The sequence below is a fragment of the Macaca mulatta genome, chromosome 3 (assembly GCF_049350105.2).
Source record: "Macaca mulatta isolate MMU2019108-1 chromosome 3, T2T-MMU8v2.0, whole genome shotgun sequence".
NCBI classification, from domain to species: domain Eukaryota; kingdom Metazoa; phylum Chordata; class Mammalia; order Primates; family Cercopithecidae; genus Macaca; species Macaca mulatta.
Window position 1 is genome coordinate 98,823,720 of NC_133408.1, and position 23,619 is coordinate 98,847,338.

A 23,619-nucleotide genomic window follows, 5' to 3' on the forward strand; every position below is an offset into this window, starting at 1 on the left:
CTTCAGTCACTGATACCCTTTCTTCCACTTGATGGAATAGGCTATTGAAGCTTTTCTGCATGTGTCATGTAGTTCTTGTGCCATGGTTTTCAGCTCCATCAGGTCATTTAAGGTCTTCTCTACAGTGTTTATTCTAGGTAGCCATTCGTCTAATCTTTTTTCAAGGTTTTTAGCTTCCTTGCGATGGGTTCGAACATCCTTCTTTGGCTTGGAGAAGTTTGTTATTACCGACCTTCTGAAGCCTACTTCTGTCAGCTCATCAAAGTCACTCTCCGTCCAGCTTTGTTCCATTGCTGGTGAGGAGCTGAGATCCTTTGGAGAAGAGGCACTCTGGTTTTTAGAATTTTCAGCTTTTCTGCTGTGATTTCTCCCATCTTGGTGGTTTTATCTACCTTTGGTTTTTGATGCTGGTGACCTACAGATGGGGTTTTGGTGTAGATGTCCTTTTTGTTGATGTTAATGCTATTCCTTTCTGTTTCTGTTTTCTTTCTAAGAGTCAGGTCCCTCAGCTGCAGGTCTGCTCAAATGCCATGCTGGGAGAACCACTGCTGTCTTCAGAGCTGTCAGACAGAGATGTTTAAGTCTGTAGAAGTTTCTGCTGCCTTTTGTTCAGCTATGCCCTGCCCCCAGAGGTTGGGTCTATAGAGGCAGCAGGCCTTGCAGAGCTGCAGTGGGCTCCGCCCAGGTGGAGCTTCCCCAGTTGCTTTGTTTACCTCCTCAAGCCTCAGCAATGGTGGATGCCCGTCCCCCTGCCAGGGTGCTGCCTGGCACGTTGATCTCAGACTGCTGTGCTAGCAGTGAGCAAGGCTCCATGGGTGTGGGAACTGCCAAGCCAGGCGCAGGATATTATCTCCTGGTGTGCCATTTGCTAAGACGGTTGGAAAAGTGCAGTATTTGGGCAGGAATGTCCCAATTTTCCAGGTACAGTCTGTCACAGCTTCCCTTGGCTAGGAGAGGGAAATCCCCCGACCCCTTGCGTTTCCCGGGTGAGGTGATGCCCTGCCCTGCTTTGGCTCGCCTTTTGTGGGCTGCACCCACTGTCCAACCAGTCCCAATGAGAACCAGTTGCCTCCGTTGGAAATGCAGAAATCACCATCTTCTGTGTTGATCACTCTGGAAGCTGCAGTCGGGAGCTGCAGTCCAGAGCTGTTCCTATTTAGCCATCTTGGAACGGAGGAGGAAAAGATCTGGCTTTTTAAAAGTGTGTAGCACCTCTCCTCCTTTCTCCACCTCCTCCCCTGGCTGAGTAAGACGTGCCTGTTTCCCCTTTGCCTTCTGCCATGATTGTAAGTTTCCTGAGGCCTTCCCCAGCCGTGCTTTCTGTACAGCTTGTGGAACTGTGAGCCAATTAAACCTTTTTTCTTTATAAATTACCCAATCTCAAGTATTTCTTTATAGCAGTATGAGAACAGACTGATACAGAGATGCACACACGAACCTGTACATGAATGTTCATAGTCCCTTTATTCATTATATCCCCAAACTGGAAACAATCCAGATGTCCTTCAGTGAAGGGATGACAAAACAAACTGTAGTATTGCCATCCTGGGAAGTACATCTCAGCAATAAAAAAGGAAAAAAACTCCAGATGCAAGCCACAGCTTGACTGAATCTCCAGAAAATGATGCTGAGTGAAAAAGAGCCAATCTCAAGAGGTTTCATAGTGTTTGAATCTGTTTATATAACATTCTCAAAATGACAAAGTTGTAGATCTGGAGAACAGATGTTAGTGGTTGCTAGGGGACAGGGATGGGGAGCACAGTAGTGGGTGGATATGAATACAAAGAGGGAGCAGGAAGGAGTGCTGTTGTGGTGATAGATTTTAGATGCATAAGATCCAGATTTCCTAGGAGCATCCCTCCTAGAAAACCCATCTCTGGTCAAGATTTAGGTTGGCTCCATGAGGAAACACTCATGGCCCTAAGGCTGACCTTTGGTGACCCCATGCTTCTTGGATCATGGCTCATGACCCCAGCGATCCACTCACCTGTGATAATCAATGCCACATTGAGGCTAGAGTGCGGTGGTGCAATCATAGCTCACTGCATCATCAAACTCCTGGACTCAGGTGATCCTCCCACCTCAGCCCCCTGAGTAGCTGGGACTACAGGTATGCACTACCATGTCTGACTTTTTTTTTGTTGTTTTAGAGATGAGGTCTTGCTGTTGCCCAGGCTGGTCTCTAACTCCTGGGCTCAAGTGATCCTCCTGCCTTCGCCTCCTCCTAAAGCACTGAGATTGGAGGTGTGAGCCAGAATGCCTGGACAGATTATATCTTGATTGTGGTGGTGGAAGAATAAATCTATACATTTGATGAAATTGCATAAAACTACACACACACACACACACAAACACGTGGGTATAGGTTTAAGGCCTTGTGAAAACTGAGTAAGGTCTATAGTCTTGTGAACTGGTCAGTTTCCTGGTGTTGATAATGTACTATAATTATGCAAAATGTCACCACTGGGGAAGCAGGGTGAAGGTTACTCTGGACTATTTTTCCAAATTTGAATTATTTCAAAAGAAGAAATTAAAAAAAATAACAGACAACCCCCAGTGGAATAAACAGAATTGTCTAGTGATGACTCCAGGGCTCCCTCTCTTTCTCATACTGGGAGGGACTGTGCTTAGACTCAGCTTCTCACTGGATCAGGAGCCTCTAAGAATTCCAAGTGCTTGGCAGGCTGGCATTTTATAGAACTTTCCTTAAGCATGTGGCACCCAAGCTTGGAATACTTGGCGCCTGGGTCTAAAATTTTTATTTCCTGCAAATAAAATTTGCAGGAGGCTTTCCTCCTGCAAAGCCACTCTCATCTTTGCCTTATAAAAAGGAGAGCGACCCAGGGGAGTTCCATGTCGTGCAGCCAACTCCAATGGTGTATCCATCTGGGCCTCTGCCTAGGATGCATCTCTACTGGGTATGCAGAGAAGGAGACCCTGTTTTTGCTGATCCCTCTCGCTGTGAGTTCTAGCCTGCAGTGGGTGATGCATGTTGCTGTGTGTCCAAGCTTTAGTTCCAAAGACCTGAAGAGGGAAAGAGAAGTAGCCACTCAAATAAATGGTGAAAGAGCATTCCAGGCAGAAGGAAGAGCAACGGCCAAATCCCCTAGGACTAGAATGTGCCTCGCATGTTGAAGGAACAGCAGAAGGGCCTGACCAAGTCTGAAATACAGTGAGCCAAGGCCATAATAGTATGAGAGGAGGTGGGGGGAATTTATGGAGATCTAAAGAAGTCACGTACATAGGCCTGGGGCATCCACTGTAAAGACATTGACTTTTATTCTGAGTAAGATGGGAAACCAGTGGAGGGTTTTAGGCATAGTGGTGACATTTACCATAGCTTTTAACAGGATCCCTCTACTCACTGTGCTGGGATAGACTCTTAGGGTTGGGATGTGGGGTTGGAGAGAGGCAAGGGCAGAAGCAAGAAGCTGAGTTAGGAGGCTGTTACAGATGTCCAGTGAGAGACAGTGGTGACTTGGACCAGAGTAGTGGCAGTGGAGATGGGGCAAGTGGTAAGTTTGTGAAGATATTCTGAAGTAAAGCCAATAAGCTTTGCTGATGCTCTCCATATAGTGTGCAAGAGAAGGGAAGGAGTCAGAGATACCTGACTCATGCCCAGAGGGTTAAAGGTAAAGGGCTACCCAATGGCTAATAGGTGAGCAGAGAGGCTGCAGTGGAGTGAGCTGCCCTTTACCAATGGTGTGGTAGAGATGTATTCATTACCGTGGGCCGAGTGGAATCTGGTGATTGCTTAGATGTGAAAGGGACCCAATCTAGGTCCAGCAATTCTAGCAGAGAAAGATGTTGGGGTTGGTGGGCAAGGGTCATGTTTTTTGGAAGCCAGGGTTGTGAAGACAGTTTCATGAAGTCTGTAGGAGAAGGCAGTGCTGTGTGAGGGAACCACAGGTGGGAGATCTCCATGGCAACAAACAAGCAGACAGAAGGAGCCTGTGTCTCTGATGAGTATGCAGCTGCCATGCCAGACCAACACCACCCACCTGGATTTGATATGAGTGAGATGTCAACTTCCATTTTGTTGATTGCAATTTGGGGTTTTCTGCCATTTCCAGCTGAACCTAATACTAATTTACTAATTTTATTCAAGCTCTTTCAGAGAAAAGAACAATAATAGAGAAAGCTACGCGACTCCTCTTATGAGACAAAAAATGTAATAGGTGCTATTCAAAGACAGTTATAAGCCGCTTTCACATTTGAAGCTTGATGTAAATTCTAAAAAATGAAAGAAAGGAAGATAGGAAGGGAAAGAAAGGAAGAACACACTAGATATTATATTAAAGCACCATATTAAAAAAAACATATTACATATGACCAGGTTAAAAATTTCCTGGGAGCACAATGGTGGCTTAACATTAAGAAATCTGTTTATGTAACATACCAGCTTAACAGGGTAAAAGAGAAAATAGGACCTAAAGATCATCTTCAGAGATTTCAGAAAAAAAGCACTTAATAAAACACCACCCATGTGTGCTTTTTTAAAAAGATTATTTCTTTAGAACTACAAGGGAACTTTCTTTGATGGGTAACAGAATCACCTGAGAAGCTTGGTAAAAATACAAAGGTCCAGACCCTTTTTTAAACAAACTTGGCATCTGTGTTCTTTTTAGTTCTTGAAGTGATTCTGACATACACCAAGTTTGAGAATCATTAGTGTAGAAATTACAACAAACATCACATTTAATGGTGAAACTTTAGCTATAGTCTCATTAAAGTCAAACAAGGTGAGGATGACTGCTTTCATCTCTAGTGGTCCTAGCCACTATATTAAGAAGAGAAGAAATAAGAATTATAAGAATTGGTTCCATATGAATTTTAGGATTTTTAAAAAATTTCTTTGAAGAATGTCACTGATATTCTGATAGGGAATGCATACATTCTGTAGATTGCTTTGGGCAGTGTGGTCATTTTAACAATATTAATTATTCTGATTCATGAGCATGAGATGTATTTCCATTTGTTTGTATCCTCTTGGATTTATTTCATCAGTGTTTTGTATCTTTCCTTATAGCGGTCTTCTCCCTTCTTGGTTAAATTTATTTCTATGTATTTTACTTTTTTGTAACTATCGTAACTAGAATTTTCTTCTTGATTTCTTTTTTAGCTAGTTTGTCTTTTGTGTATGGAAAGGCTACTGATTTTTGTAAGTTAATTTGTATCCTGCAACATTACTGAATTTACTTATCAGTTCTAAGAGATTTTTGGTAGAGTGTTTAGGTTTTTCAGTGTACAAGATCATGTCATCCACAGACATTTTGACTTCCTCCACTCCAGTTCGTGTGCCTTTTCTTTCTCTTGCCCATGGCTCTGGGTAGGGCTGCCAGTACTGTATTGAATAAGAGTGGTGAGAGTGGGCATCTTGTCTTGTTCCAGGTCTTAGAGAAAAAGCTTTCCACTTTGCCTCACTGAGTGTGTTGTTAGCTATAAATCTGTCATCTATGACCTTTATTGTGTTGAAGTACTTCCTTTTTATTGAGAGTTTTCATCGTGAAGGAATGTTGAATTTTATCGGATGCTTTTTCTGCATTTATTGAGATGATCATATGGTTTTTGTCTTTTCTGTTGATGTGATGTAACATATTTATTAATTTGTGTATGTTGAACCATCCTTGCATCCCTAGGATAAATCCCACTTGATCATGATGTATTATCTTTTTGATGTGTTGTTGGATTCTGTTTGCTAGTATTTCATTGAAGATTTTTGCATCTATGCTCACCAGGGATATTGGCCTATAAATTTTTTGCTGTGTCCTTGTCTGGTTTTGTTATCATGGTTATGCTGGTCTTATAGAATGAGTTAGGGAGACTTCCCTCCTCTTCAACTTTTTTGGAACAGTTTGAGAAGATTTTTTATTCTTTTTAAACATCTTGGTAGAATTCAGCAGTGAAGTCATGTGGTCCTGGGCTTTTATTTGTTGAGTCACTTTTTATTACTGATTCAATCTCATTACTTGCTATTGGTCTGTTCAGGTTTTCTATTTCTTCTTGGTTCACTCTTTGTAGGTTGTATTGTCTAGGATTTTTTCCAATTCTTCTAGCTTTTCAAATTTATTGGTATATAGTTGTTCATAATCATCTGCAATGATGCTTTGTATTTCTGTGGTATCCATTGTGACATCTCCTTTTTCATCTCTGATTCATTTATTTGTGTCTTCTCTCTTTTTTCTTTGTTAGTCTAGCTAATAGTTTGTTGATTTCATTTATCTTTTTAGGAAATCAACTTTTTGTTTCATTGATCTTTTGCATTTTTTTAGTCTCAGTGCCATTTATTTCTCCTCTGATCATTATTAGTTCTACTAATTTTGGGTTTGCTTTGTTCTTTTCTAGTTCCTTGAGATGTGTAATTAGATTATTTATTTGAAGTCTTTCTACTTTTTTGATGTAGTTATTTATTGCTATAAACTTGCCTCTTAATACTGCTTTTGCTGTGTACCATAGGTTTTGATATATTGTATTTCTATTTGTTTCAAGAAATTTTTAAATTTCCTTCCCAATTTCTTAACCCATTGGTTGCTCAGGAGCATGTTTAATTTTCACTTATTTGTATAGTTTCAAATGTTTCTCTTGTTAGTGATTTCTAATTTTATTCTGTTGTCATCAGATATTTGGTATGATTTCAACTTTTAAAAATTTATTGAGAATTCTTTTGTGTCCTAACATATGGTCAGTCCTACAGAATGTTTCATGTGCTGATAAAAGGAATGTGTATTCTGTAGCTGTTGGATGAAATGTTCTTAGGTCCATTTGTTCTGTGGTGTAGTTTAATTCCGATGTTTCTTTGCCAATTTTCTGCCTAGCTTATCTGTCCAATGCTGAGAGTGGGGTGTTGAAGTCCCCAACTATTATTATATTGGGGTCTTTCTCTCCTTTTAGATCTAATAATATTTGCTTTATATGCATGGGTGCTCCAGTATTGGGTGTATATATACTTTCAATTGTTATGTTTCTTGCTGAATTGATCCCTTTATTATTATATAATGTCCGTTTTTGCTTTTTAAATAGCTTTTGGCTTAAAGTCTATTTTATCTAAGTATAGCTACTCCTGCTTGCTTTTGGTTTCTGTTTGTGTATAATATATTTTCCCATCCCTTCACTTTCAGTCTATGTGTGTCTTTACAGGTATATTTCTTATAGGTAGCATATATTTGGGTCTTGTTTTTAAACCATTCAGTTAGTCTAGATCTTTTATTTGGGGAATAGCTAAAGTAATTCTGAACAAAAAGAACAAAGCTGGTGACATCACACTACCAGACTTAAAAATATACTACAAAGCTATAGTAATCAAAATAGCATGGTGCTGGCATAAAAGACACATAGACCAACAGAACAGAATACAGAACCCAGAGATTAATGCACATATCTATAGCAAACTGATTTTTTGGCAAAGGTGCCAAGAACATTCCTTGAGGGAAGAGTAGTATCTCCAATAAATGGTGCTGGTAAAACTGGATATCCATATACAGATGAATGAAGCTAGAGCCCCCACCTCTTGCCATATACAAAATTAACTCAAACTAGATTAAAGACCTAAATGTAAGATCCAAAACTATAAAACTACTAGACGAAAACATGGGGAAATGCTTCAGGATATTGTTCTGGGAAATATTTTATGAGTAAGACATCAAAAGCACAGGCAACAAAAACAAATGGGATTATGTCCATTAAAAAGCTTCTGTGCAGCAAAGGAAACAGTCAATAGAGTGTAAGACAACCTACAAAATGGGAGAAAATATTTGTAAACTATTCATCCAACAGGGGATTAATATCCAGAATATATAAGAAACCCTAACATCTCAACAGCAAAGAGATACTTTGATACAGGCATGCAATGTGAAATAAGCACATCATAGAGAATGGGGTATCCATCCTCTCAGGTATTTATCCTTTGAGTTACAGACAATCCAATTACATTCTCTAAGTTATTTAAAAATATACAATTAAGTTATTGACTATAATCATGCTATTGTGCTATCCAATAGCAGGTCTTGTTCATTCTTTCTTTTTTTGGTACCTATTAACTATCCCTACCCCTCCAGTCCCCCAGTACCCTTCTCAGCTTCTGCTAACCATCCTTCTACTCTCTGTGTCCATGAGTTCAATTGTTTTGATTTTTAGATCCCACAAAAAAGTGAGAACATGTGGTTTGTCTTTCTGTCCCTGGCTTATTTTACTTAAAACGATGATCTTCAGTTCCATCCATGTTGTTGCAAATGACTGGATCTCATTCTTTTTTATGGCTGAATAATATTCCACTGTGTGCATGTACCACATTTTCTTTATCAATTCATCTGTTGATGGGCAATTAGGTTGCTTCCAAATATTAGCTACTGTCAACTTTACTGAATTTATCAGTTCTAATAGATTTCTTGTGGAGTCTTTAGGTTTTTCCAAATATAAGATCATATCATCAACAAATAAAGATAATTTGACATCTTCCTTTGCAATTTGGATGCCCTTTATTTCCTTCTCGTTTGATTGCTCTAGCTAGGACTTCTAGTACTATGTTGAATAACAGTGGTGACAGTGAGCATCCTTGTTGTGTTCCAGATCTTAGAGGAAAGGCTTTTAGTTTTTCCCCATTCAGTGTGATACTAGCTGTGGGTCTGTTGATCACTATATTTTGTATGTATTGAAACATCACTATGTACCCCATAAATATGTACAATTAGTATGGGTCAGTTAAAAAGATAAAATATTTAACAAGTATGAGAATTGGAAAGGGACAAAGTTGTCCATATTTGCAGGCAATATGATTATACAAAAAGCCCAAGAAGATTATTTAGAACGAATAGAGTTCAGCAAGCTTGAGAGATAAGACTTACATAAATAAGCAGTGTTCCTAATATTCGTAATAACCCATTATAAAGTACATGAGAAACAATCTATTCACAATAGCAACAGAAACTATAAAGTATCTAGGAATAAATATTATAAAATATGGGCATACACTTTGTGTAGAAAATTATAAAAACCTTATTGAAGGGCACAAATACCCAAATTAAAGGAGAGCTGTATTATATTTATGAAGGGAGATGTCTCTTCTTTCTAAAAATAGAAATCAAATGCCATTCTTATCAAAATCCTAGTAGGTTTTGTTCGGATATGATGATAGGAAAGACTAGACTAGCTGGTCTTAGAATTCATATGTGAGAGTGAAATGTAAGAACAAAGATAATTTTGAAGAAAAGGAACAAGAAAGGGAGTAAGATCTTAATACTTATTATAAAGTAATACAAATTAAAAGACAGTGTGGCATTGGTACAGAGCTAGATGAAATGACTAACAAATCAGAAAAGAGAGTCCAGAAACAGACCTGTGCAATTAAAGAAATTCCATTATGACAAATTGGGAGACCCCTCTCCCTTTGGGAGAAAGGATGGTCTATTCTAGAGCGGTGCAATAGAAATACAATGTATTTGTATTTCTACACATTTGTAACTTAAAATTTTCCAGTAGCACATTTCAAAAAGTAAAAAGAAACAGGTGAAATAAATTTTAGTCATATATTTTAACACAAAATATCCAGAATATTATTTAAACTTGTAATCAGTATTAAATTATTGACATATTCTGTACCGAGTCTCAGCATGTATTCCTCTTATTATTGCCCAGGCTGGAGTGCAATGACACGATCTCGGCTCACCACAACCTCCACCTCCCAGGTTCAAGTGATTCTCCTGCCTCAGCCTCCTGAGTAGCTGGGATTACAGGCATGTGCCACCACACCTAGCTAATTTTGTATTTTTAGTAGAGACAGAATTTCTCATGTTGGTCAGGCTGGTCTCGAACTCCCGACCTCAGGTGATCCACCTGCCTTGGCCTTCCAAAGTGTTGGGATTATAGGCATGAGCCACAATTCTGTCCCCACCCTCCCAAAAAAAAGAAAGAAATCCAGTATGTATTATACACACAGTACATCTGGATTTGGACAAGTCACATTTCAAGTGCTCAAAAGCTTACATGTGACTAGTAGTTACAGTATTGGATAGCACAGCTCTGTTCCATAAATTGCACTAAGATAATTTATTGAACAGAGCTGCACTAAGATAGGTTGGTATTCACATGGAAAAAAAATAGACTCCTACCTTGCACTAAAATTTCAGACATCAATGTGAAAAGCATAATTTGAATATTTTTACAAAAAATATAAAAAATACCTTTATGATTTAAGGGTCAGGATAAGAAACATAAAGCATAAACTATAAAAAACAATTGATCCTTTATATTGGGAGAAGATATATGATGCACATGATTGATCAAGAAACAGCTTGGAATTTATAAAGAACTCCAACAAATCAGTAGATGTAGAGAAAAAACTCAATAGAGAAATGGTAAAAGTTATGAATGGCCAGTTCATAGAAGAGACAATTAAGTGGCCATTAAACCAGAAAAGATGCTCAACTTCAGTGGTAAGCAAAGAAATGCAAATTAAAACCAAAAGATGTCATTTTATACCAACAGAGTAGCAAAATATTTAAGTCGGGTAATGCCAAGTGTTCATAAGGATACAAAGAGACAGGAACTCTCAAACACTGCTGATGAGAGAGAGTATAAATTGGCACAGTCACTTTGGGGAGCATCTAGCAAAGCTCTTGATATGCATCCCTCACAGTCTAGCAATTCCAATCTGGCACATGCAGACTTTAACAAAAACATTCATGGAAATGCTGTTTTCAATAGAAAAGAAGGAAACTGAATACCTACTAGTAGCAGAGGGATAAATTACCTAGTAAAATATTTTAGAACAGCTAAAATGAATGAAGTAGGTCTATGAGTGTCAACATGGACACATTTCAAAAACATAGGGAGAATTAAAAAGTTGTAGAATGTTAATATAGAGTATGATACCATTTCTATAAAACATGGCATAGATTGAACATACACAGTAAGAATATAAAAAGTGCCAAGGAATGAGGAAGAATAAATAGGCAAGTCCTTTATTCTGATTTTTAAAATTGTTTTAATGCCATGCAAGTATGACAGATGTGAAGATTTTAAAGAGCTGAATGGCAGAGTGATTGGCATGTTCATCAGGGACCTTGGCCATGAGCAATAGATCACATGCTAGCTGGTTTAAGCAGAAGGGATTTGTTACAGGGCATTAGGTAGCAAACTGAATCTTAAGGATAATTTGGATTTGTTGACAGATAGCATTCAAAGCCAGAGTGAATGTGATTGGCTAGGGAGAAAGTAGGGTGAGAAGCAGCCTTGGAGGATGCATCAGGGACTTGTATGTTTGGGCAGAGGAGCCTGAGCAGAGGATGAGGGACAGGTTGTACCGAGGGGTGTGAGGGTGTGTGAAGGAGCCTCCATACCTGCTGCATGTCATCTGGCCTCAGTGATAGACCTGTGAGGTTGGTGAGTGGGGCCTTGATCTGTGACTGAGCCAGGTCTTGTGTCTCTAAATCCAGTGTCTTGATCTGTGACTGAGCGAGGTCTTGTGGCTCTAAATCCAGTGCTCCACAGGAACACTTGATATGCATCCACAGGAACACTGGATTTAGAGCCACAAGACCTGGCTCAGTCACAGATCAAGGCTATTAACATTTGGAACTAGGCCTCCTTAACTCACCCTTCAGCATGTACTTTCTGCACAGTAACTGTTGTCCATTGTTTGGAGCTGTGGTTAACGTCTCAACTCTTTCCACCATATCACTCTGCATGGGACAGGTGTGGCTTCACTTCCAAAGTTCATTGGGTAGTAATAGTTACCATTCATGAAACTCTCTCATTTGCTAGACAGCCATAAGTGATGGTGCCTTATCACTGTGAAGAAGGGATACTAATGGTTAAGCATTCTCAAACATTTCCCCAAGCTGTTGTGTATTTTAGAAAAGCATTTGCTTACCTACTTTGTTCTCCAAATATGCTGAGTGTTGTCCACAGAGTACCTTAAGCCTCCATGAAATAGGAACTGGTATTAGTTCATTTTAATGACAAGAAAACTGAGACTTAAAAAGTAAATTAACTTTCCATAAGTCACACTATTAGAAAGAGATGGAGCTACGATTTAACAGGAGGCTGTCTGGACCCAGCACCAGACCTCCTCGTGTCTACATTGCACTAGATTCTAGCCAAATCTACCATTATCTGTGTAACCTGCAACTGAACTAGTGACTTAGATCTTCAGATTCTTCAAACTGAGTTATTTTGAAGCTTAATCATTCCTTCTGGGGAAAAGGAGAAAGAACATGCTGAAGAGTGAGTTAAGGAGGTCTGTTTCCTAAGGAAAAGCCCCTGTTCAAGGAGAAAGCTTCAATAACCAGAGTTCAGATGTTAGCCACAGCTCCAAATGACGGACAAGAGTTAGTGTGCATTTTCAGAATCTGCTTCTCAAATTACTCCCCTCCACTACCACACAAAAATGGGACATTTGAGTGCAGTGTTTGTAGAAGGAACAAGCCATTAATTTATAAAAGTTCGGGGTTGGCTACTGTGTGCTAGCACAGTGCTGGGTAAGGGTTGGATAGGATGGTGAGCAAAGCAGATGGGATTCCAGTCCTCATGAAGCTTATAGTTTAGACAGTGTTACATTAGAGATGGAGTTGATAATATGGTTATAGGAGTGGGACCCATGGAGATCTTGGTTATGAAGGGAGGAGTGTAGGGGTGGGGAAAGTTCTCTACCACTTCTGAGAATTTGAACAACCTTCACAGTGCTGCAAAGCCCCTTTCTTTGCTAATGAGTCCTGGTTCATTTCAGGTATCCAAACACCTTGAGTAAGTTGGATCCAACCCCACGTCAGGTGTAAGTCCTGATTGCTCAATCAATGGAATTACCTGAAGGACTTGTTTAATAAAAAAAAAAAGAAAGAAAGAAAGAAAGAAAAGAAAAAGATCGCAGAATCCTTCCCCTGGATTCAGTGAGTCAGGCAAGAGAATTTGCCTTTTTAACAAGTCCCAGTTCATGCTGTTGCTGATCAAGGGATCTCACGTTGTGAACCACTGTTCTAAACTCATCCTAGTGATCTCATTCCCCTTGCTAGTGACTGGTTTAGTCACATGCATGCAATGCAATTCTGGCCAATATAAGGGATTGTATGTTGGGGAATGTCATTCAGGACCCCTATTAACTTCAGTAGGGATGGCACCAGGTTCAAGAGGCCAAAGCAAAGACCCAGAGCCAGTAAACAAGACAGAGTGTTTTTAGTAGGAAACTTATATACAGAGCGGTCCAGTGGCAGCAGGCTGGACAGGAGGACCACATGTTCTAGCGGTGGTAGGCTGGGCCGGAGAACCGCTGCTGCTTGTAAAAAGCATGCAGTTTATAGAGCTTTTTCACTTAGCACCCTTCCCCTAACAACCTCCAGTTGGCAACCTTCGTTGAACTCAAAGGGTCTTGATCCATAGGACCGGGCGGGGGCTCAGATGTTCCTCATAGATGAGAAAGTAATCTCCAGGTTTGCCACTTCCAGTTCCTCGGAAGTCCAAATACACATTCAGGTGCGTCTGCCACACAGCATCATTCTCAGGGTATGCTTAAGTAATTGCTGTCAGGTGTCGCTGTCTACCATACACAGGACTCCTAGGAAAGTTTTCCTCACTGTTAATGGGACACACAAGAGAAAGGCATTGACTTGGTGGTCTTTGTAGCCTCCTTATAACTATGTGAGCCAAAACCCAAGGGGAAATAACAATAAGCTTAGGATGGTAGAGAGAAAGACAACACCGACCTTGGAAATGGCCCTTATGGCTAGCACCTCCTGCGTTCTCTGCCTGGAGACAAATATGTAGTACCCATTCCCCTTGGAGTCCAAAACCTTTAATATGATCAGTTTCCTCTCTCTAGCCGGACTAACTTTATTGTTTAATTCTTCCAGTGCGATAAGCCTTTTCCTCGCCTCCAAATATTCAGTGTCTGGCTCATTAATAAATGCTTGATAAATACTGGTTAAAAGTTAATGTTACATTTTTAAAATGAAAGACTGATTATACACGAGATTGATAAACTTGGGAATGTATAAGCTGAGTTGGGTTTTCATAGGAGCCAGGACAGCCCAGGCAATCCTTCATCTATATGGTATGTTTCTTTCTGATGCTTTCTTCACTGTCCTTCCCTTAACCTTCTCTCTTCCTCTCTCTCTTCCCTTCTAGGCTGTTATCCTTGACATCTGCAGCAGCCCCTCCAAGCTGTGGAGATCAGGTCATCGGGAATGCCCATTTATGGCAATGGAAGAAAGAAAAAGGGGTCTCCTCCCATCCTTACCACTGCATTCTCCCACCAACACTGCTCCTGTTCTACTTCCCACAACTTAATTGTTGACAATTTAACAGTGGGTTTCTGGAAACAGTGCTGCCTTTGTGATGGTCTAACTACCAGAGTTATTCCAATAGCAGGAATTTCAAGCCAGGTAAGGGGAGCCACGTCAGGCTGCCAGATGGTGGGGAAGACAGGTGTGGGTGAGCTGGCTTCAGACTAAAGGAAGAGGGGATCAAGTGTTGAAATCACATTTGAGAAAAGGAGTCAAGCGAACCTCATTACCCATTATGGAGCCCTGTTATATCCTTTAGTGCTATTTGGACTTGGATTGAACCTGTGACAAATCCTTTGCTTATGCTTCTTCCATCCCTGCTTCCATGTTATATCCTTTCCCCTTCTAAAATGGTAATAATGAGAAATAACTATTACTAATTACCCTAGAACATAAATTTCATTTAAGATGTCACAATCAGAATATCATCCTCAGTTTTTCAGGGCCGCAAATTACCCATGGTTATATGCAGGTAGTACTAAATGGACAGATCTGGGATCAAGCTCAGGGCTTTGTGACTTTAAAATTCTTGTTCTGCTACCCTCCAAGTGGCCTAGGGTGATTTGCCCTAAACGGTTCAGCTCTGTATGATGATGCATCCATGCAGTGGGGCTTATAGAAAGTGAATGTGGAGCCTCAGAGCCTTAATCTTGAAGCAGGCTCTCTAGAAGGAAGCTTGCAGAAGGAGTGGGGACTCAATGGGATGCTGTTTTCTCATTGTGTTTCAGTGATGACTGAAAATCTGTTGCCAACAACTATCTGGAAACAATGTTTTGACGATCCACCACCCCACCCCTCCAAACCACTTTCTTGCACATACTCCAGAATAATAGACAGAAGAATTTAATACATGTGATGCTTTGCCTTCCATTTACACTATCATAAATTACAAAGTATTGTTCACTTCACAAAATAAAACCATTTCCAGATAATTTTTTGACAGTATCAAGAAGTACATAAACTACAACAAACAAAGCTGTACAGTTGGGAGGAGGGATAATAGCAGGGAAGAGGTCAAACCATTCTGACCTCCGTGTGCCAATGGAGTCCATCTGCATAGCCCTGTTCAGGTCTATGCATAGGGACTGTTCAGGTCAACAGTCACACGGTGATGCTCCACGTAACACAGTCATTCTCTTCTGCTCACTCCAAAGCAAGATTGGTGAGTTTACACAAATCATCTCAATCAAAGGAAAAGACATTGTGGTTGCATTTTTTAAAAATCTAGATTTACAGTTTTTGATGTTTTAAATATTTCACCTGTTACAAAATATAGAAATCTTGGTGTGAAAGGCTCATGCTAAGATAAATATAACCAAGAGAATGGAACTATAGTAATAAAATCATATTGAATTATCCACACAGAGCTACTTTTGTCAAAGAGGAACAAATATTTGGTAAAAACCAACCTTATTCTCACTTTAAAAAATAGGTTTCTAGAACAAAAAAGAAAAACATCGACAATTCTGCAGATTCGCTTTTCACCAATACAGAAAAGTGGCAAAAATACAATTTGATATTAACAGATGAATTCAGAGGGCTTGGCCGGGAAGAAAAGAGGGAAAGTGCTAACTTTTTACACAGACCAGATACATCCAGTGTTCTCAAATAATTTCAGGTAAAATGACCGCATTCTGTATCTTCTGGGATACACACTCATGATACGAAAAGACTATGACCAATTCCAAAGCATACTTTGGGAATTCACAAAATTTGTATGAAAAGAAAATTGGTGGACATTTCAGACCATCCTACAATTGCTATAAATATATACCATACAATAGAAGAATGCCAGTGCTTAAGAGCAAAAACTGTCAAAAGCAGGAACACAAGGGGCAGGTGAAATTTCATTGAAAAGCACTGAGGACAGAGGTATGTCGAGATAATACTGCATTTGTGGTCAGCTTTTTCAGGGTGTCACAGCAAAATGAGGGACAAGGTACACAGGATAATAACCAATGCACTGCATTGAGTTCTATTTGCTAAAAATAACATTCTTGTGGCTAAAATAGAAATATGTTTTATGATATAGGTTTCATTTAACATTGAACAGAATTGTCTTCTTTTTGTAAGTGGAAAATGTATAACTGTTATCAAGTACCTTTATGAATTAAGTTCCCTTTTATTACCAATAAGACTGAAATTTAAAGGTCTACATTGTTTTTAATAAATTAAAGATGTATTAATCACTCTTCCAGCAAACCAGACATACATAGGAGGCACAGCAAAAGACCCAAGGCGATGGGGCTTCCCTCACCTTCACCCTTGTTCTCACGTGGAGGTGGCGCATGTCTATGAGACACAGTACCCCACTCAGCGATCCTCTGCGGTCCAGCAAATTCTAGCACTTGTTTGGAAAACAAATCAAGTGGTAAGAAAAGTTTTTGTTCCTTTAGCTTTGTCAACTTGGATGGGGCTGAGGCCATTCAACTCATTTCCCTGATGGATTAGAATAAAACGTCTTCGTTTTCTATTAAAATCTGCACAATCAGCTTTTGGTACCGCATATCATGCAGGGTGGTAAGGGTGCTGTCCTCAGGGGGCCTCATCAGAGTGGGCCCAAACACGATCCCCAGATTTTCTGCATTCATGAAATTGTCTTTTTCATTCATAGTAACCCTGCAAAACAAACATACAGAACAGAGACGTTACGGAGACTTGAGGATTGATTTTCTGTATTGATTATGTATGTAAGTCCCAAGAACATCTCTGGTTCAGGAAATTGCAAGAAAAAATTGGGAATCAGAATGGCAGAAAGGTATTTTTGAAGGGTAATTGACCGATTTTTTGTTTTATATTGTTGACATTGCCTTTGCCAGTGGAAATGAATTACATATGTGAATCTGGCAGGAACACAATTTTTTAAATTAGAAAATTAGTCCTCCTTATTAAGTGAATATGGAACTATCATTTAAGGAATACTGGTTTGTAGGGGCAGCGGATTCTGAGGCTGGCCCATGGTCCTTTCACAGGCCTCATACGGAAGGCTTTTTTTCCTCTTGTGGCTTCCTGCTGGTCTGTATGCTGGAGAGTGGGAAGGGAAGGGCAGGATCCCTGTCTGCTGGGAGGACTGGTGCCAGAGGAGAAAGGTTATGTGTAGAATGGGCTGTCATGAATTTAGGAAGAACCAGGCCGTTATCATGGGGTGGGGGAATGGCTGGAATGTGGCCAAACTGGAAGGCAGTTGGACATTATTTGTAGTTCCCACAGGATGAGGTCTACAGCAGTTGAACAGCAGTTGAAATTAAGAATCATCATTTTGACATCCAGATAAGAACTGCAGAGCCTTTAAGAATAAAATTCAAACTGCAAAGTTGGTTTAATATCTTCCTCATGGAATAAAATTACAATCTCCCAGAGTTATGTTTTCACAGATTTAAGTTTCAGAATGTTCCTAATAGATGTAAAAGGGAGTGGGTTCTCCAAAAAAGAGCAAAATATAATTAAAATGTGTTTAGGTTGTGCATAGAAAGCCATCCCTTTCTATTTCCTTATAACTCATTAGGATTAGCCATTGAGTATTATTTTAAGGTCAACCCAGTTTGTGTCATGTCCATGCCACAAAGCTAAGAGCAAGGTTGGAAAGAGGACATTTCTCACCATCAAAGTGCTCACAGCTTCCTCTTAAGTCAGGTACTATGCCTGACCAAACAAGATGGCTAGCAAACCCACTATGAGAAAGATACAGTATTATTGGCATTTAAGGTTCAGCTGAAAGGTGTCAGCATTTTTTCTGGTAATGGTACTTTGCCTTCCAAATTGTAACTGGATATTGATCACAATAAATATTTTACAGAGCTGACTGAAAGCCAGATGTGACACCCATAATTATCTAAAAATTACTTGTACTCCTAAATTCAACAAATTAATCAAAATGGGAATATTCTGAGCTAAATGTTACCATCACCTGTCACCCTGAATCTGAGCAACAATATTGTATGTCTTAAAAGGTAGAAAAATAAAACCTCAATACCTACTGTTTATACAGTCCTCAGTTTGCCTCTTTTCACTTACTAAGTAGATCTGTGAACTGGTCAATGTAGACAATTTTTGGTTCATTTTGTCAAAGAATGGGCTGCTGCCAAATGTCTTTCAAAAACACAGAGGAACACAGATGTGCCCTGATCCTTCCAATGTTATAACACCAATTTATCAACCTCATTACACATGTGCAGTGAGAGAGAGAGAGACAAGGTTTAGGGAGAGTAGTGTCACCAGAGGTTCTAGTGTCCCATAAACATCCAGATGTCTCCATCTCTGTCTCCCACACACTCACACAGACAGTTCTGTGTGCCGCAGGTACTCTCTGAGATGGACCTCAGTGATATGCCTCCTGTAATTTACACCCTGCATCCCTTCCCCTAAAGTATGGGCTGGACTTGATTTGCTTCTAACAGATAAAACATGGCAAAAGCAATAGGATGTCACTTCTGAGATTAGGTTACAAAAAGACTGTCTTTCATATTGGGTGTTCTTGCTTTCTTGTTCTGAGAGAAGCCGGTTGGCTTCTAGTAGATTTGCTAGAAATATCACTCCCACAAGTTTTAATTTAAACTGCCTATGGAGAAATGCACATGGCAAGGAACTGAGGGTTGACTCCAGCAAACAGTTGGTGAGGGAGTGAAGCCTTCAGTCCAACAGCCTTTAAGGAACTGAATCCTGCCAACAACCATGTGAGTGGGCTTGGAGATGGATGCCACCACCATCAAGCCTTCAGGAGTGAATTTTTTTTTTTCTTGAGACAGAGTCTCATTCTGTTGCCCAGGATGGAGTGCAGTGGTGCAATCTTTGCTCACTGTAGCCTTTGTCTCCTGGGTTCAAGCAATTCTCCTGTCTCAGCCTCCCAAGTAGCTGGGATTACAGGTGCATCAAGCCTTCAGATAAGACTGCAGCCTCATTACAGACCTTGAACTGGAGGCAGCCAGCTGATTCACACCTGGATTCCTGACCCTTGGAAACTATGAGATAATAAATGTTTACTGTTTTAAGCCACTAAGTTTTGGGAGAAGTTTGTTACTTAATGATATAGAACTCACACATCCAGAAAAATAAGAGATCAGGCTGGAAATGTGCTCTCCCAGGAGGCAGGCAGGCTAAGGAGCCTGGAAAGGGGCAAGCAACAGGGGGACGAACAGGACACACAGTACAGGGCTTGTGTCAGATGAAGATGCAGACACAGTGGCAGAGTAGGTAAAGGCTGTGCATCAGCCTGCCTGGGATCCTGGCTTTACCTCTTCAAATCAGCTATGTAACCTCCCCAAGTGTCAGCAATCTCACGAGTGACACGAGGCCCCTAATGGTGCCCCCCCCCCAACGTTTTCTTTGTTTGAGATGGAGTCTCGCTCTGTCACCCAGGTTGGAGTGCAGTGGCATGATCTCGGCTCACTGCCAGCTCTGCCTCCCGGGTTCACGCCATTCTCCTGCCTCAGCCTCCCGGGTAGCTGGGACTACAGGCGCCTGCCACCATGCCCGGCTAAGTTTTTGTATTTTTAGTAGAGACGGGGTTTCACCGTGTTAGCCAGGATGGTCTCAATCTCCCGACCTCGTGATCCGCCCGCCTCGGCCTCCCAAAGTGCTGGGATTACAGGCGTGAGCCACCGCAATGGTGCCCCTTTCATAGGCATGATACACTGAAAGTGCCTGGCGTGGCTCCTGGCACGGTGAAGCTCCAGCAGTTATGGCTGGGGCTGGAGGCTCGGTCCCCTCAGGGGGCTGGGGAGGAATGCTGTCCACTTTTCCTTATGCATTAATTGCTCTAGGGGCAGAGCAGGCGTTGTGCATGAGGCATAAGCTTACTTTTTGAGGTGGATCATTAGGTACCGGAGGGTTTCATAGTGGGCAGGAGGCAGCAGCATCAGCACTTCATGGATGGCTTCCAGCCTCTCATCTGCATTGGAGATTTCTGTGAAGTTCATGCATGATGGGTATTAGTTCAGAGGGTGGCATTCAAGTTTTTAGAGAAGTAACAAGAAGTTTTTGTTTTAGCCAGAAATGGGGGAACGATTCTATTAAATTGATGCAATCCAAGCACTGTTTCACTTAATCAATTTGTTGGTGTCCTGTGTCATTCAGGAAAGAGTTTGAGGCTGAGCACCACATGCTTATTGAATGTCCTCTGGGTGGCCAGAGGCTGGACACTGTCCTTGCCCTCCATGAATCCGTAAGCCAGCAGAATGCATACAGTCACGGAGCATATGTGCAGACTGTGCTTTGCTTTCTTCTGAACAGTAGATTTGCTAGAAATATCACTCCCACAAGTTTTAATTTAAACTGCACCATATACAGTACTATTCCCTTGAAGTTGTCTAATGAGTCTTTCTCTGGCAGACTTCTACAACCTAATACATTTTACAAGGCAAGGACATTGGCAATGAGCCACCCAACTCAGCCTGCACTCATGGCACTTCTCACTATAGTGTTGGCATGCTTAACCCCGGTGCACAGCCCAGGTTAGGAAGTGGAGACTGGACACATTAACAATGGGAGGAAGAGTACATGCTTCTGGCTTTTGGGTCTCTGATAGGTACTGGCAGCTACTCAAAGAAAACCCTCCTGCTATTCCTCCTGGAATAGAGGATGCTAGAACCTTCTTTGCCAGGACCACTAGGGCCCCGGAAGGAGGGAATAGTCTTACCGGGGTCAGGGCCTCAGCTCATCTGAAAAGTGCATCTCACACTTATCCCAGCCTGCCTTTGTGTCTCCCCATCAGGCATCTCATTACTATATTTAACAGCATACCTAAACTTTTCAACTTTTAAAGGTTTTTTTTTTTTTAATAAAAACAACAACAACAAGCAAAAACTTCCTCAAAGTGAGCTTGACTTCTGTGTCATGTGTCTCAGCATCTGAAGCTCCCTTTGGTCACTTTTGCCTCTTCCTGGGCAAAGTGTAGTCCCTTCCTCCAGACCTGCCCCCTTTTCACTCTCTTTTCTCTCCTACAGCAGTGGGCCCAAGTGCCAAACACTGAATGAGCAACCCTGTGCTGATGGAAGGCAAATCCTGATGTCCCATTCCTGGAAGCATGAGCTCAGCTCTCCAAGCCTTGCTTTTCTTCTCTGTAAAATGGGATTATAAGATTTGCCACATGGGGTAAATGAGGGAATTAAACTAGAAGGCACTGGTGAGACATTCTAGTATACTGCTTGACACAGTATACTCTGGCCTTCTGTCCATTTTGAACAGCATCAATAGACAAAACTTGGTTGTGACTTTAACTGATTAGGAATGAAATTCTGCCTAACAGATAAAAGTAGTTAATCTAGACCAAGCTTGTCCAACCCGCAGCCTGTGGGCCGCACATGCCCAGGACAGCTTTGAATATGGCCCAGCACAAATTTGTAAACCTTAAAACATTATAAGATTTTAAAATAATTTATTTAAAAATTATTTAAAATTATCATTAAAGCTATCATTAATGTTAGTATATTTTACGTGTGGCCCAAGACAATTATTCTTCTTCCAATGTGGCCCAGGGAAGACAAAAGATTGGATCCCCATGATCTAGTCAGTCCTCACTGAAGATTTTTTTTTTTTCTGCGACAGAAATATTCATGCTTTCAACACGGAATAGGCCTGACTGTGTTGGTTCCCAGCATACAAGGAACGATGCGGACAGAACTGCCTGACACATACGTCAGTCCACAGAGTTCTTAGAACTGGTTCAAGTCAGCTGTTGAACTATGCCTGGTCATCTATTTACCGTTGTGCCCTCACTTGACAAGACAGGTACAAATGCAATAATTTAAACAGTTCTGAGTTTTAATTTTCTGAAGGTCAAAAGCATTGTACTTAAAAATTTCTTAAAAATAAAAAGTTAATTTGAAGTACTTACTTGCTGCATCTATAAATTTGGAGTAGGTATCATATGTGATGACAGGGATGGGTAAGTCTCTGAAATACAGTTTAAGGGCTCCAGTGATGATGTTTATGTCTGGATAGACATTGGCAGATATATCGGCCTTTTCACCATCTGAAAAACAATCAGTGATCCAAGTCCTAATTAGGACCTTATTTCGCCAAGGCATGTACAGAAAGAAAAAAAAAAATCCAGTGGTGAATGCTCCCTGACAAGTCTCAGCTAACTCTTTTGGGTTCTAGTAACACTGAAGTGTAGGAGGCAACAGAAGGGAGTTTGGTGAGAGGGAGGTAGGCTCTGAGGGTTTGTGCAGGCAAACAGGTGATAAAACAAACTTCAAACAGTGCTTTGGGTCCCCGCCCCTGGTAATTTGCTAAATAGAAATTTAGCACAATAATTTGTATTATAGACACAAAGGTTCATAATAAAATGACAATCTAATCTGAAACAAGAGAACATCAAGAAGCTCTAATACATTTCCACCAGTGTTTTTTAGACTTGGATTTGGAAGTCACATTCACAAAATGATTGTTGAATAGTTTCAGTTCTTATTGTTTCTTTCAGGTTCACTGAAGGGGTTTGTTTACTTGTTTTTTTAACTTGATCCTTCCTCCCTGATCCCCTAGGAATTTAATCTGGGAAACTTTACCCTTTTCTCATGGATATGTGATGTTATATTTCTTATCATTCTTTTTTGTGTGTGTGTGTGTGAGACAGAGTCTCACTCTGTAGCCCAGGCTGGAGTGCAGTGGCACAATCTTGGTTCACTGCAACCTCCGCCTCCCGGGTTCAAGCAATTCTCATGCCTCAGCCTCCTGAGTAGCTGGGATTACAGGCACGTGCCACCACGCCTGGCTAATTTTTGTATTTTTAGTAGAGGGGGGAGTTTCGCTATGTTGGCCAGGCTGGTCTCGAACTCCTACCTCAAGTGATCCACCCGTCTCGGCCTCTCAAAGTGCTGGGATTACAGGTGTGAGCCACTGTGCCCGGCCTATTTTGACAGTTATTTCACTTCAGCACTTTAAATATATTGTACTAATGTATCTGGTATTTATTGTTGGTCCAGAATTATTTCTTTGTAGGCAGTACAAAGGATCAGCACAGAAGTTCTGACCTGCTCCGTTTCCACCTCCCAAAGTGCTGGGATTCTAGGTATCCGCCACCGTGCCTGGCCTATATTTCTTACCATTTCTAATAATAATTCTCAAGACATTTTTTGACTTTTAGTTTTACCATTAGGAAATACCAGTCCAATTTGTCATAGCCTATGACATTTTTTGGATAAAAATGTTTTAATCATATAGGAATTCTTAATATCTTTTACATAAAGAATTAAAAGAATAAATGCCTCAGCAAATTTGGTTCTGAAGATAAAAAAAGCTGCCGATGTATAGAAAACAGTAAAAGCATAGAAGATATGCCATGTTTATTTCATTATTTACATATTTAGCAAGCAGTTATTGAGAAGCTGTCATGTGCCAAGCACCATTAAGC

General features: G+C 40.6%; 1 protein-coding gene and 1 pseudogene across 8 annotated transcripts in view; one reads left to right on the forward strand and one right to left on the reverse strand.

Moving 5' to 3' along the window:
* LOC100429134 (E3 ubiquitin-protein ligase ZNRF2 pseudogene) overlaps positions 1-23,619 on the forward strand; it is a 195,539-nt pseudogene that overhangs the window by 149,159 nt on the left and 22,761 nt on the right. For 3 of the 6 annotated variants that reach the window (XR_013415417.1, XR_013415416.1, XR_013415420.1), the window contains 3 exons: positions 14,113-14,369; positions 16,469-16,641; positions 21,813-22,096. The product of XR_013415417.1 is annotated as an E3 ubiquitin-protein ligase ZNRF2 pseudogene, transcript variant X4 (transcript). Of the gene's footprint in view, positions 1-14,112; positions 14,370-16,468; positions 18,261-21,812; positions 22,097-23,619 lie in introns of those variants that run through there. The other 3 variants (XR_013415414.1, XR_013415419.1, XR_013415418.1) reach the window with 2 other exon arrangements.
* Positions 15,098-23,619, reverse strand: part of CHN2 (chimerin 2) — a 314,374-nt gene continuing 305,852 nt past the window's right edge. The window contains exons 12-14 of one of the 2 annotated variants that reach the window (XM_077994704.1): positions 22,102-22,239; positions 20,067-20,172; positions 15,098-16,889 (exon numbers count right to left, since the gene is read on the reverse strand). In XM_077994704.1, coding sequence (XP_077850830.1) covers positions 16,718-16,889; positions 20,067-20,172; positions 22,102-22,239 — 416 coding nt within the window. In that variant the 3' untranslated portion in view covers positions 15,098-16,717. 2 annotated transcript variants of the gene reach the window in all.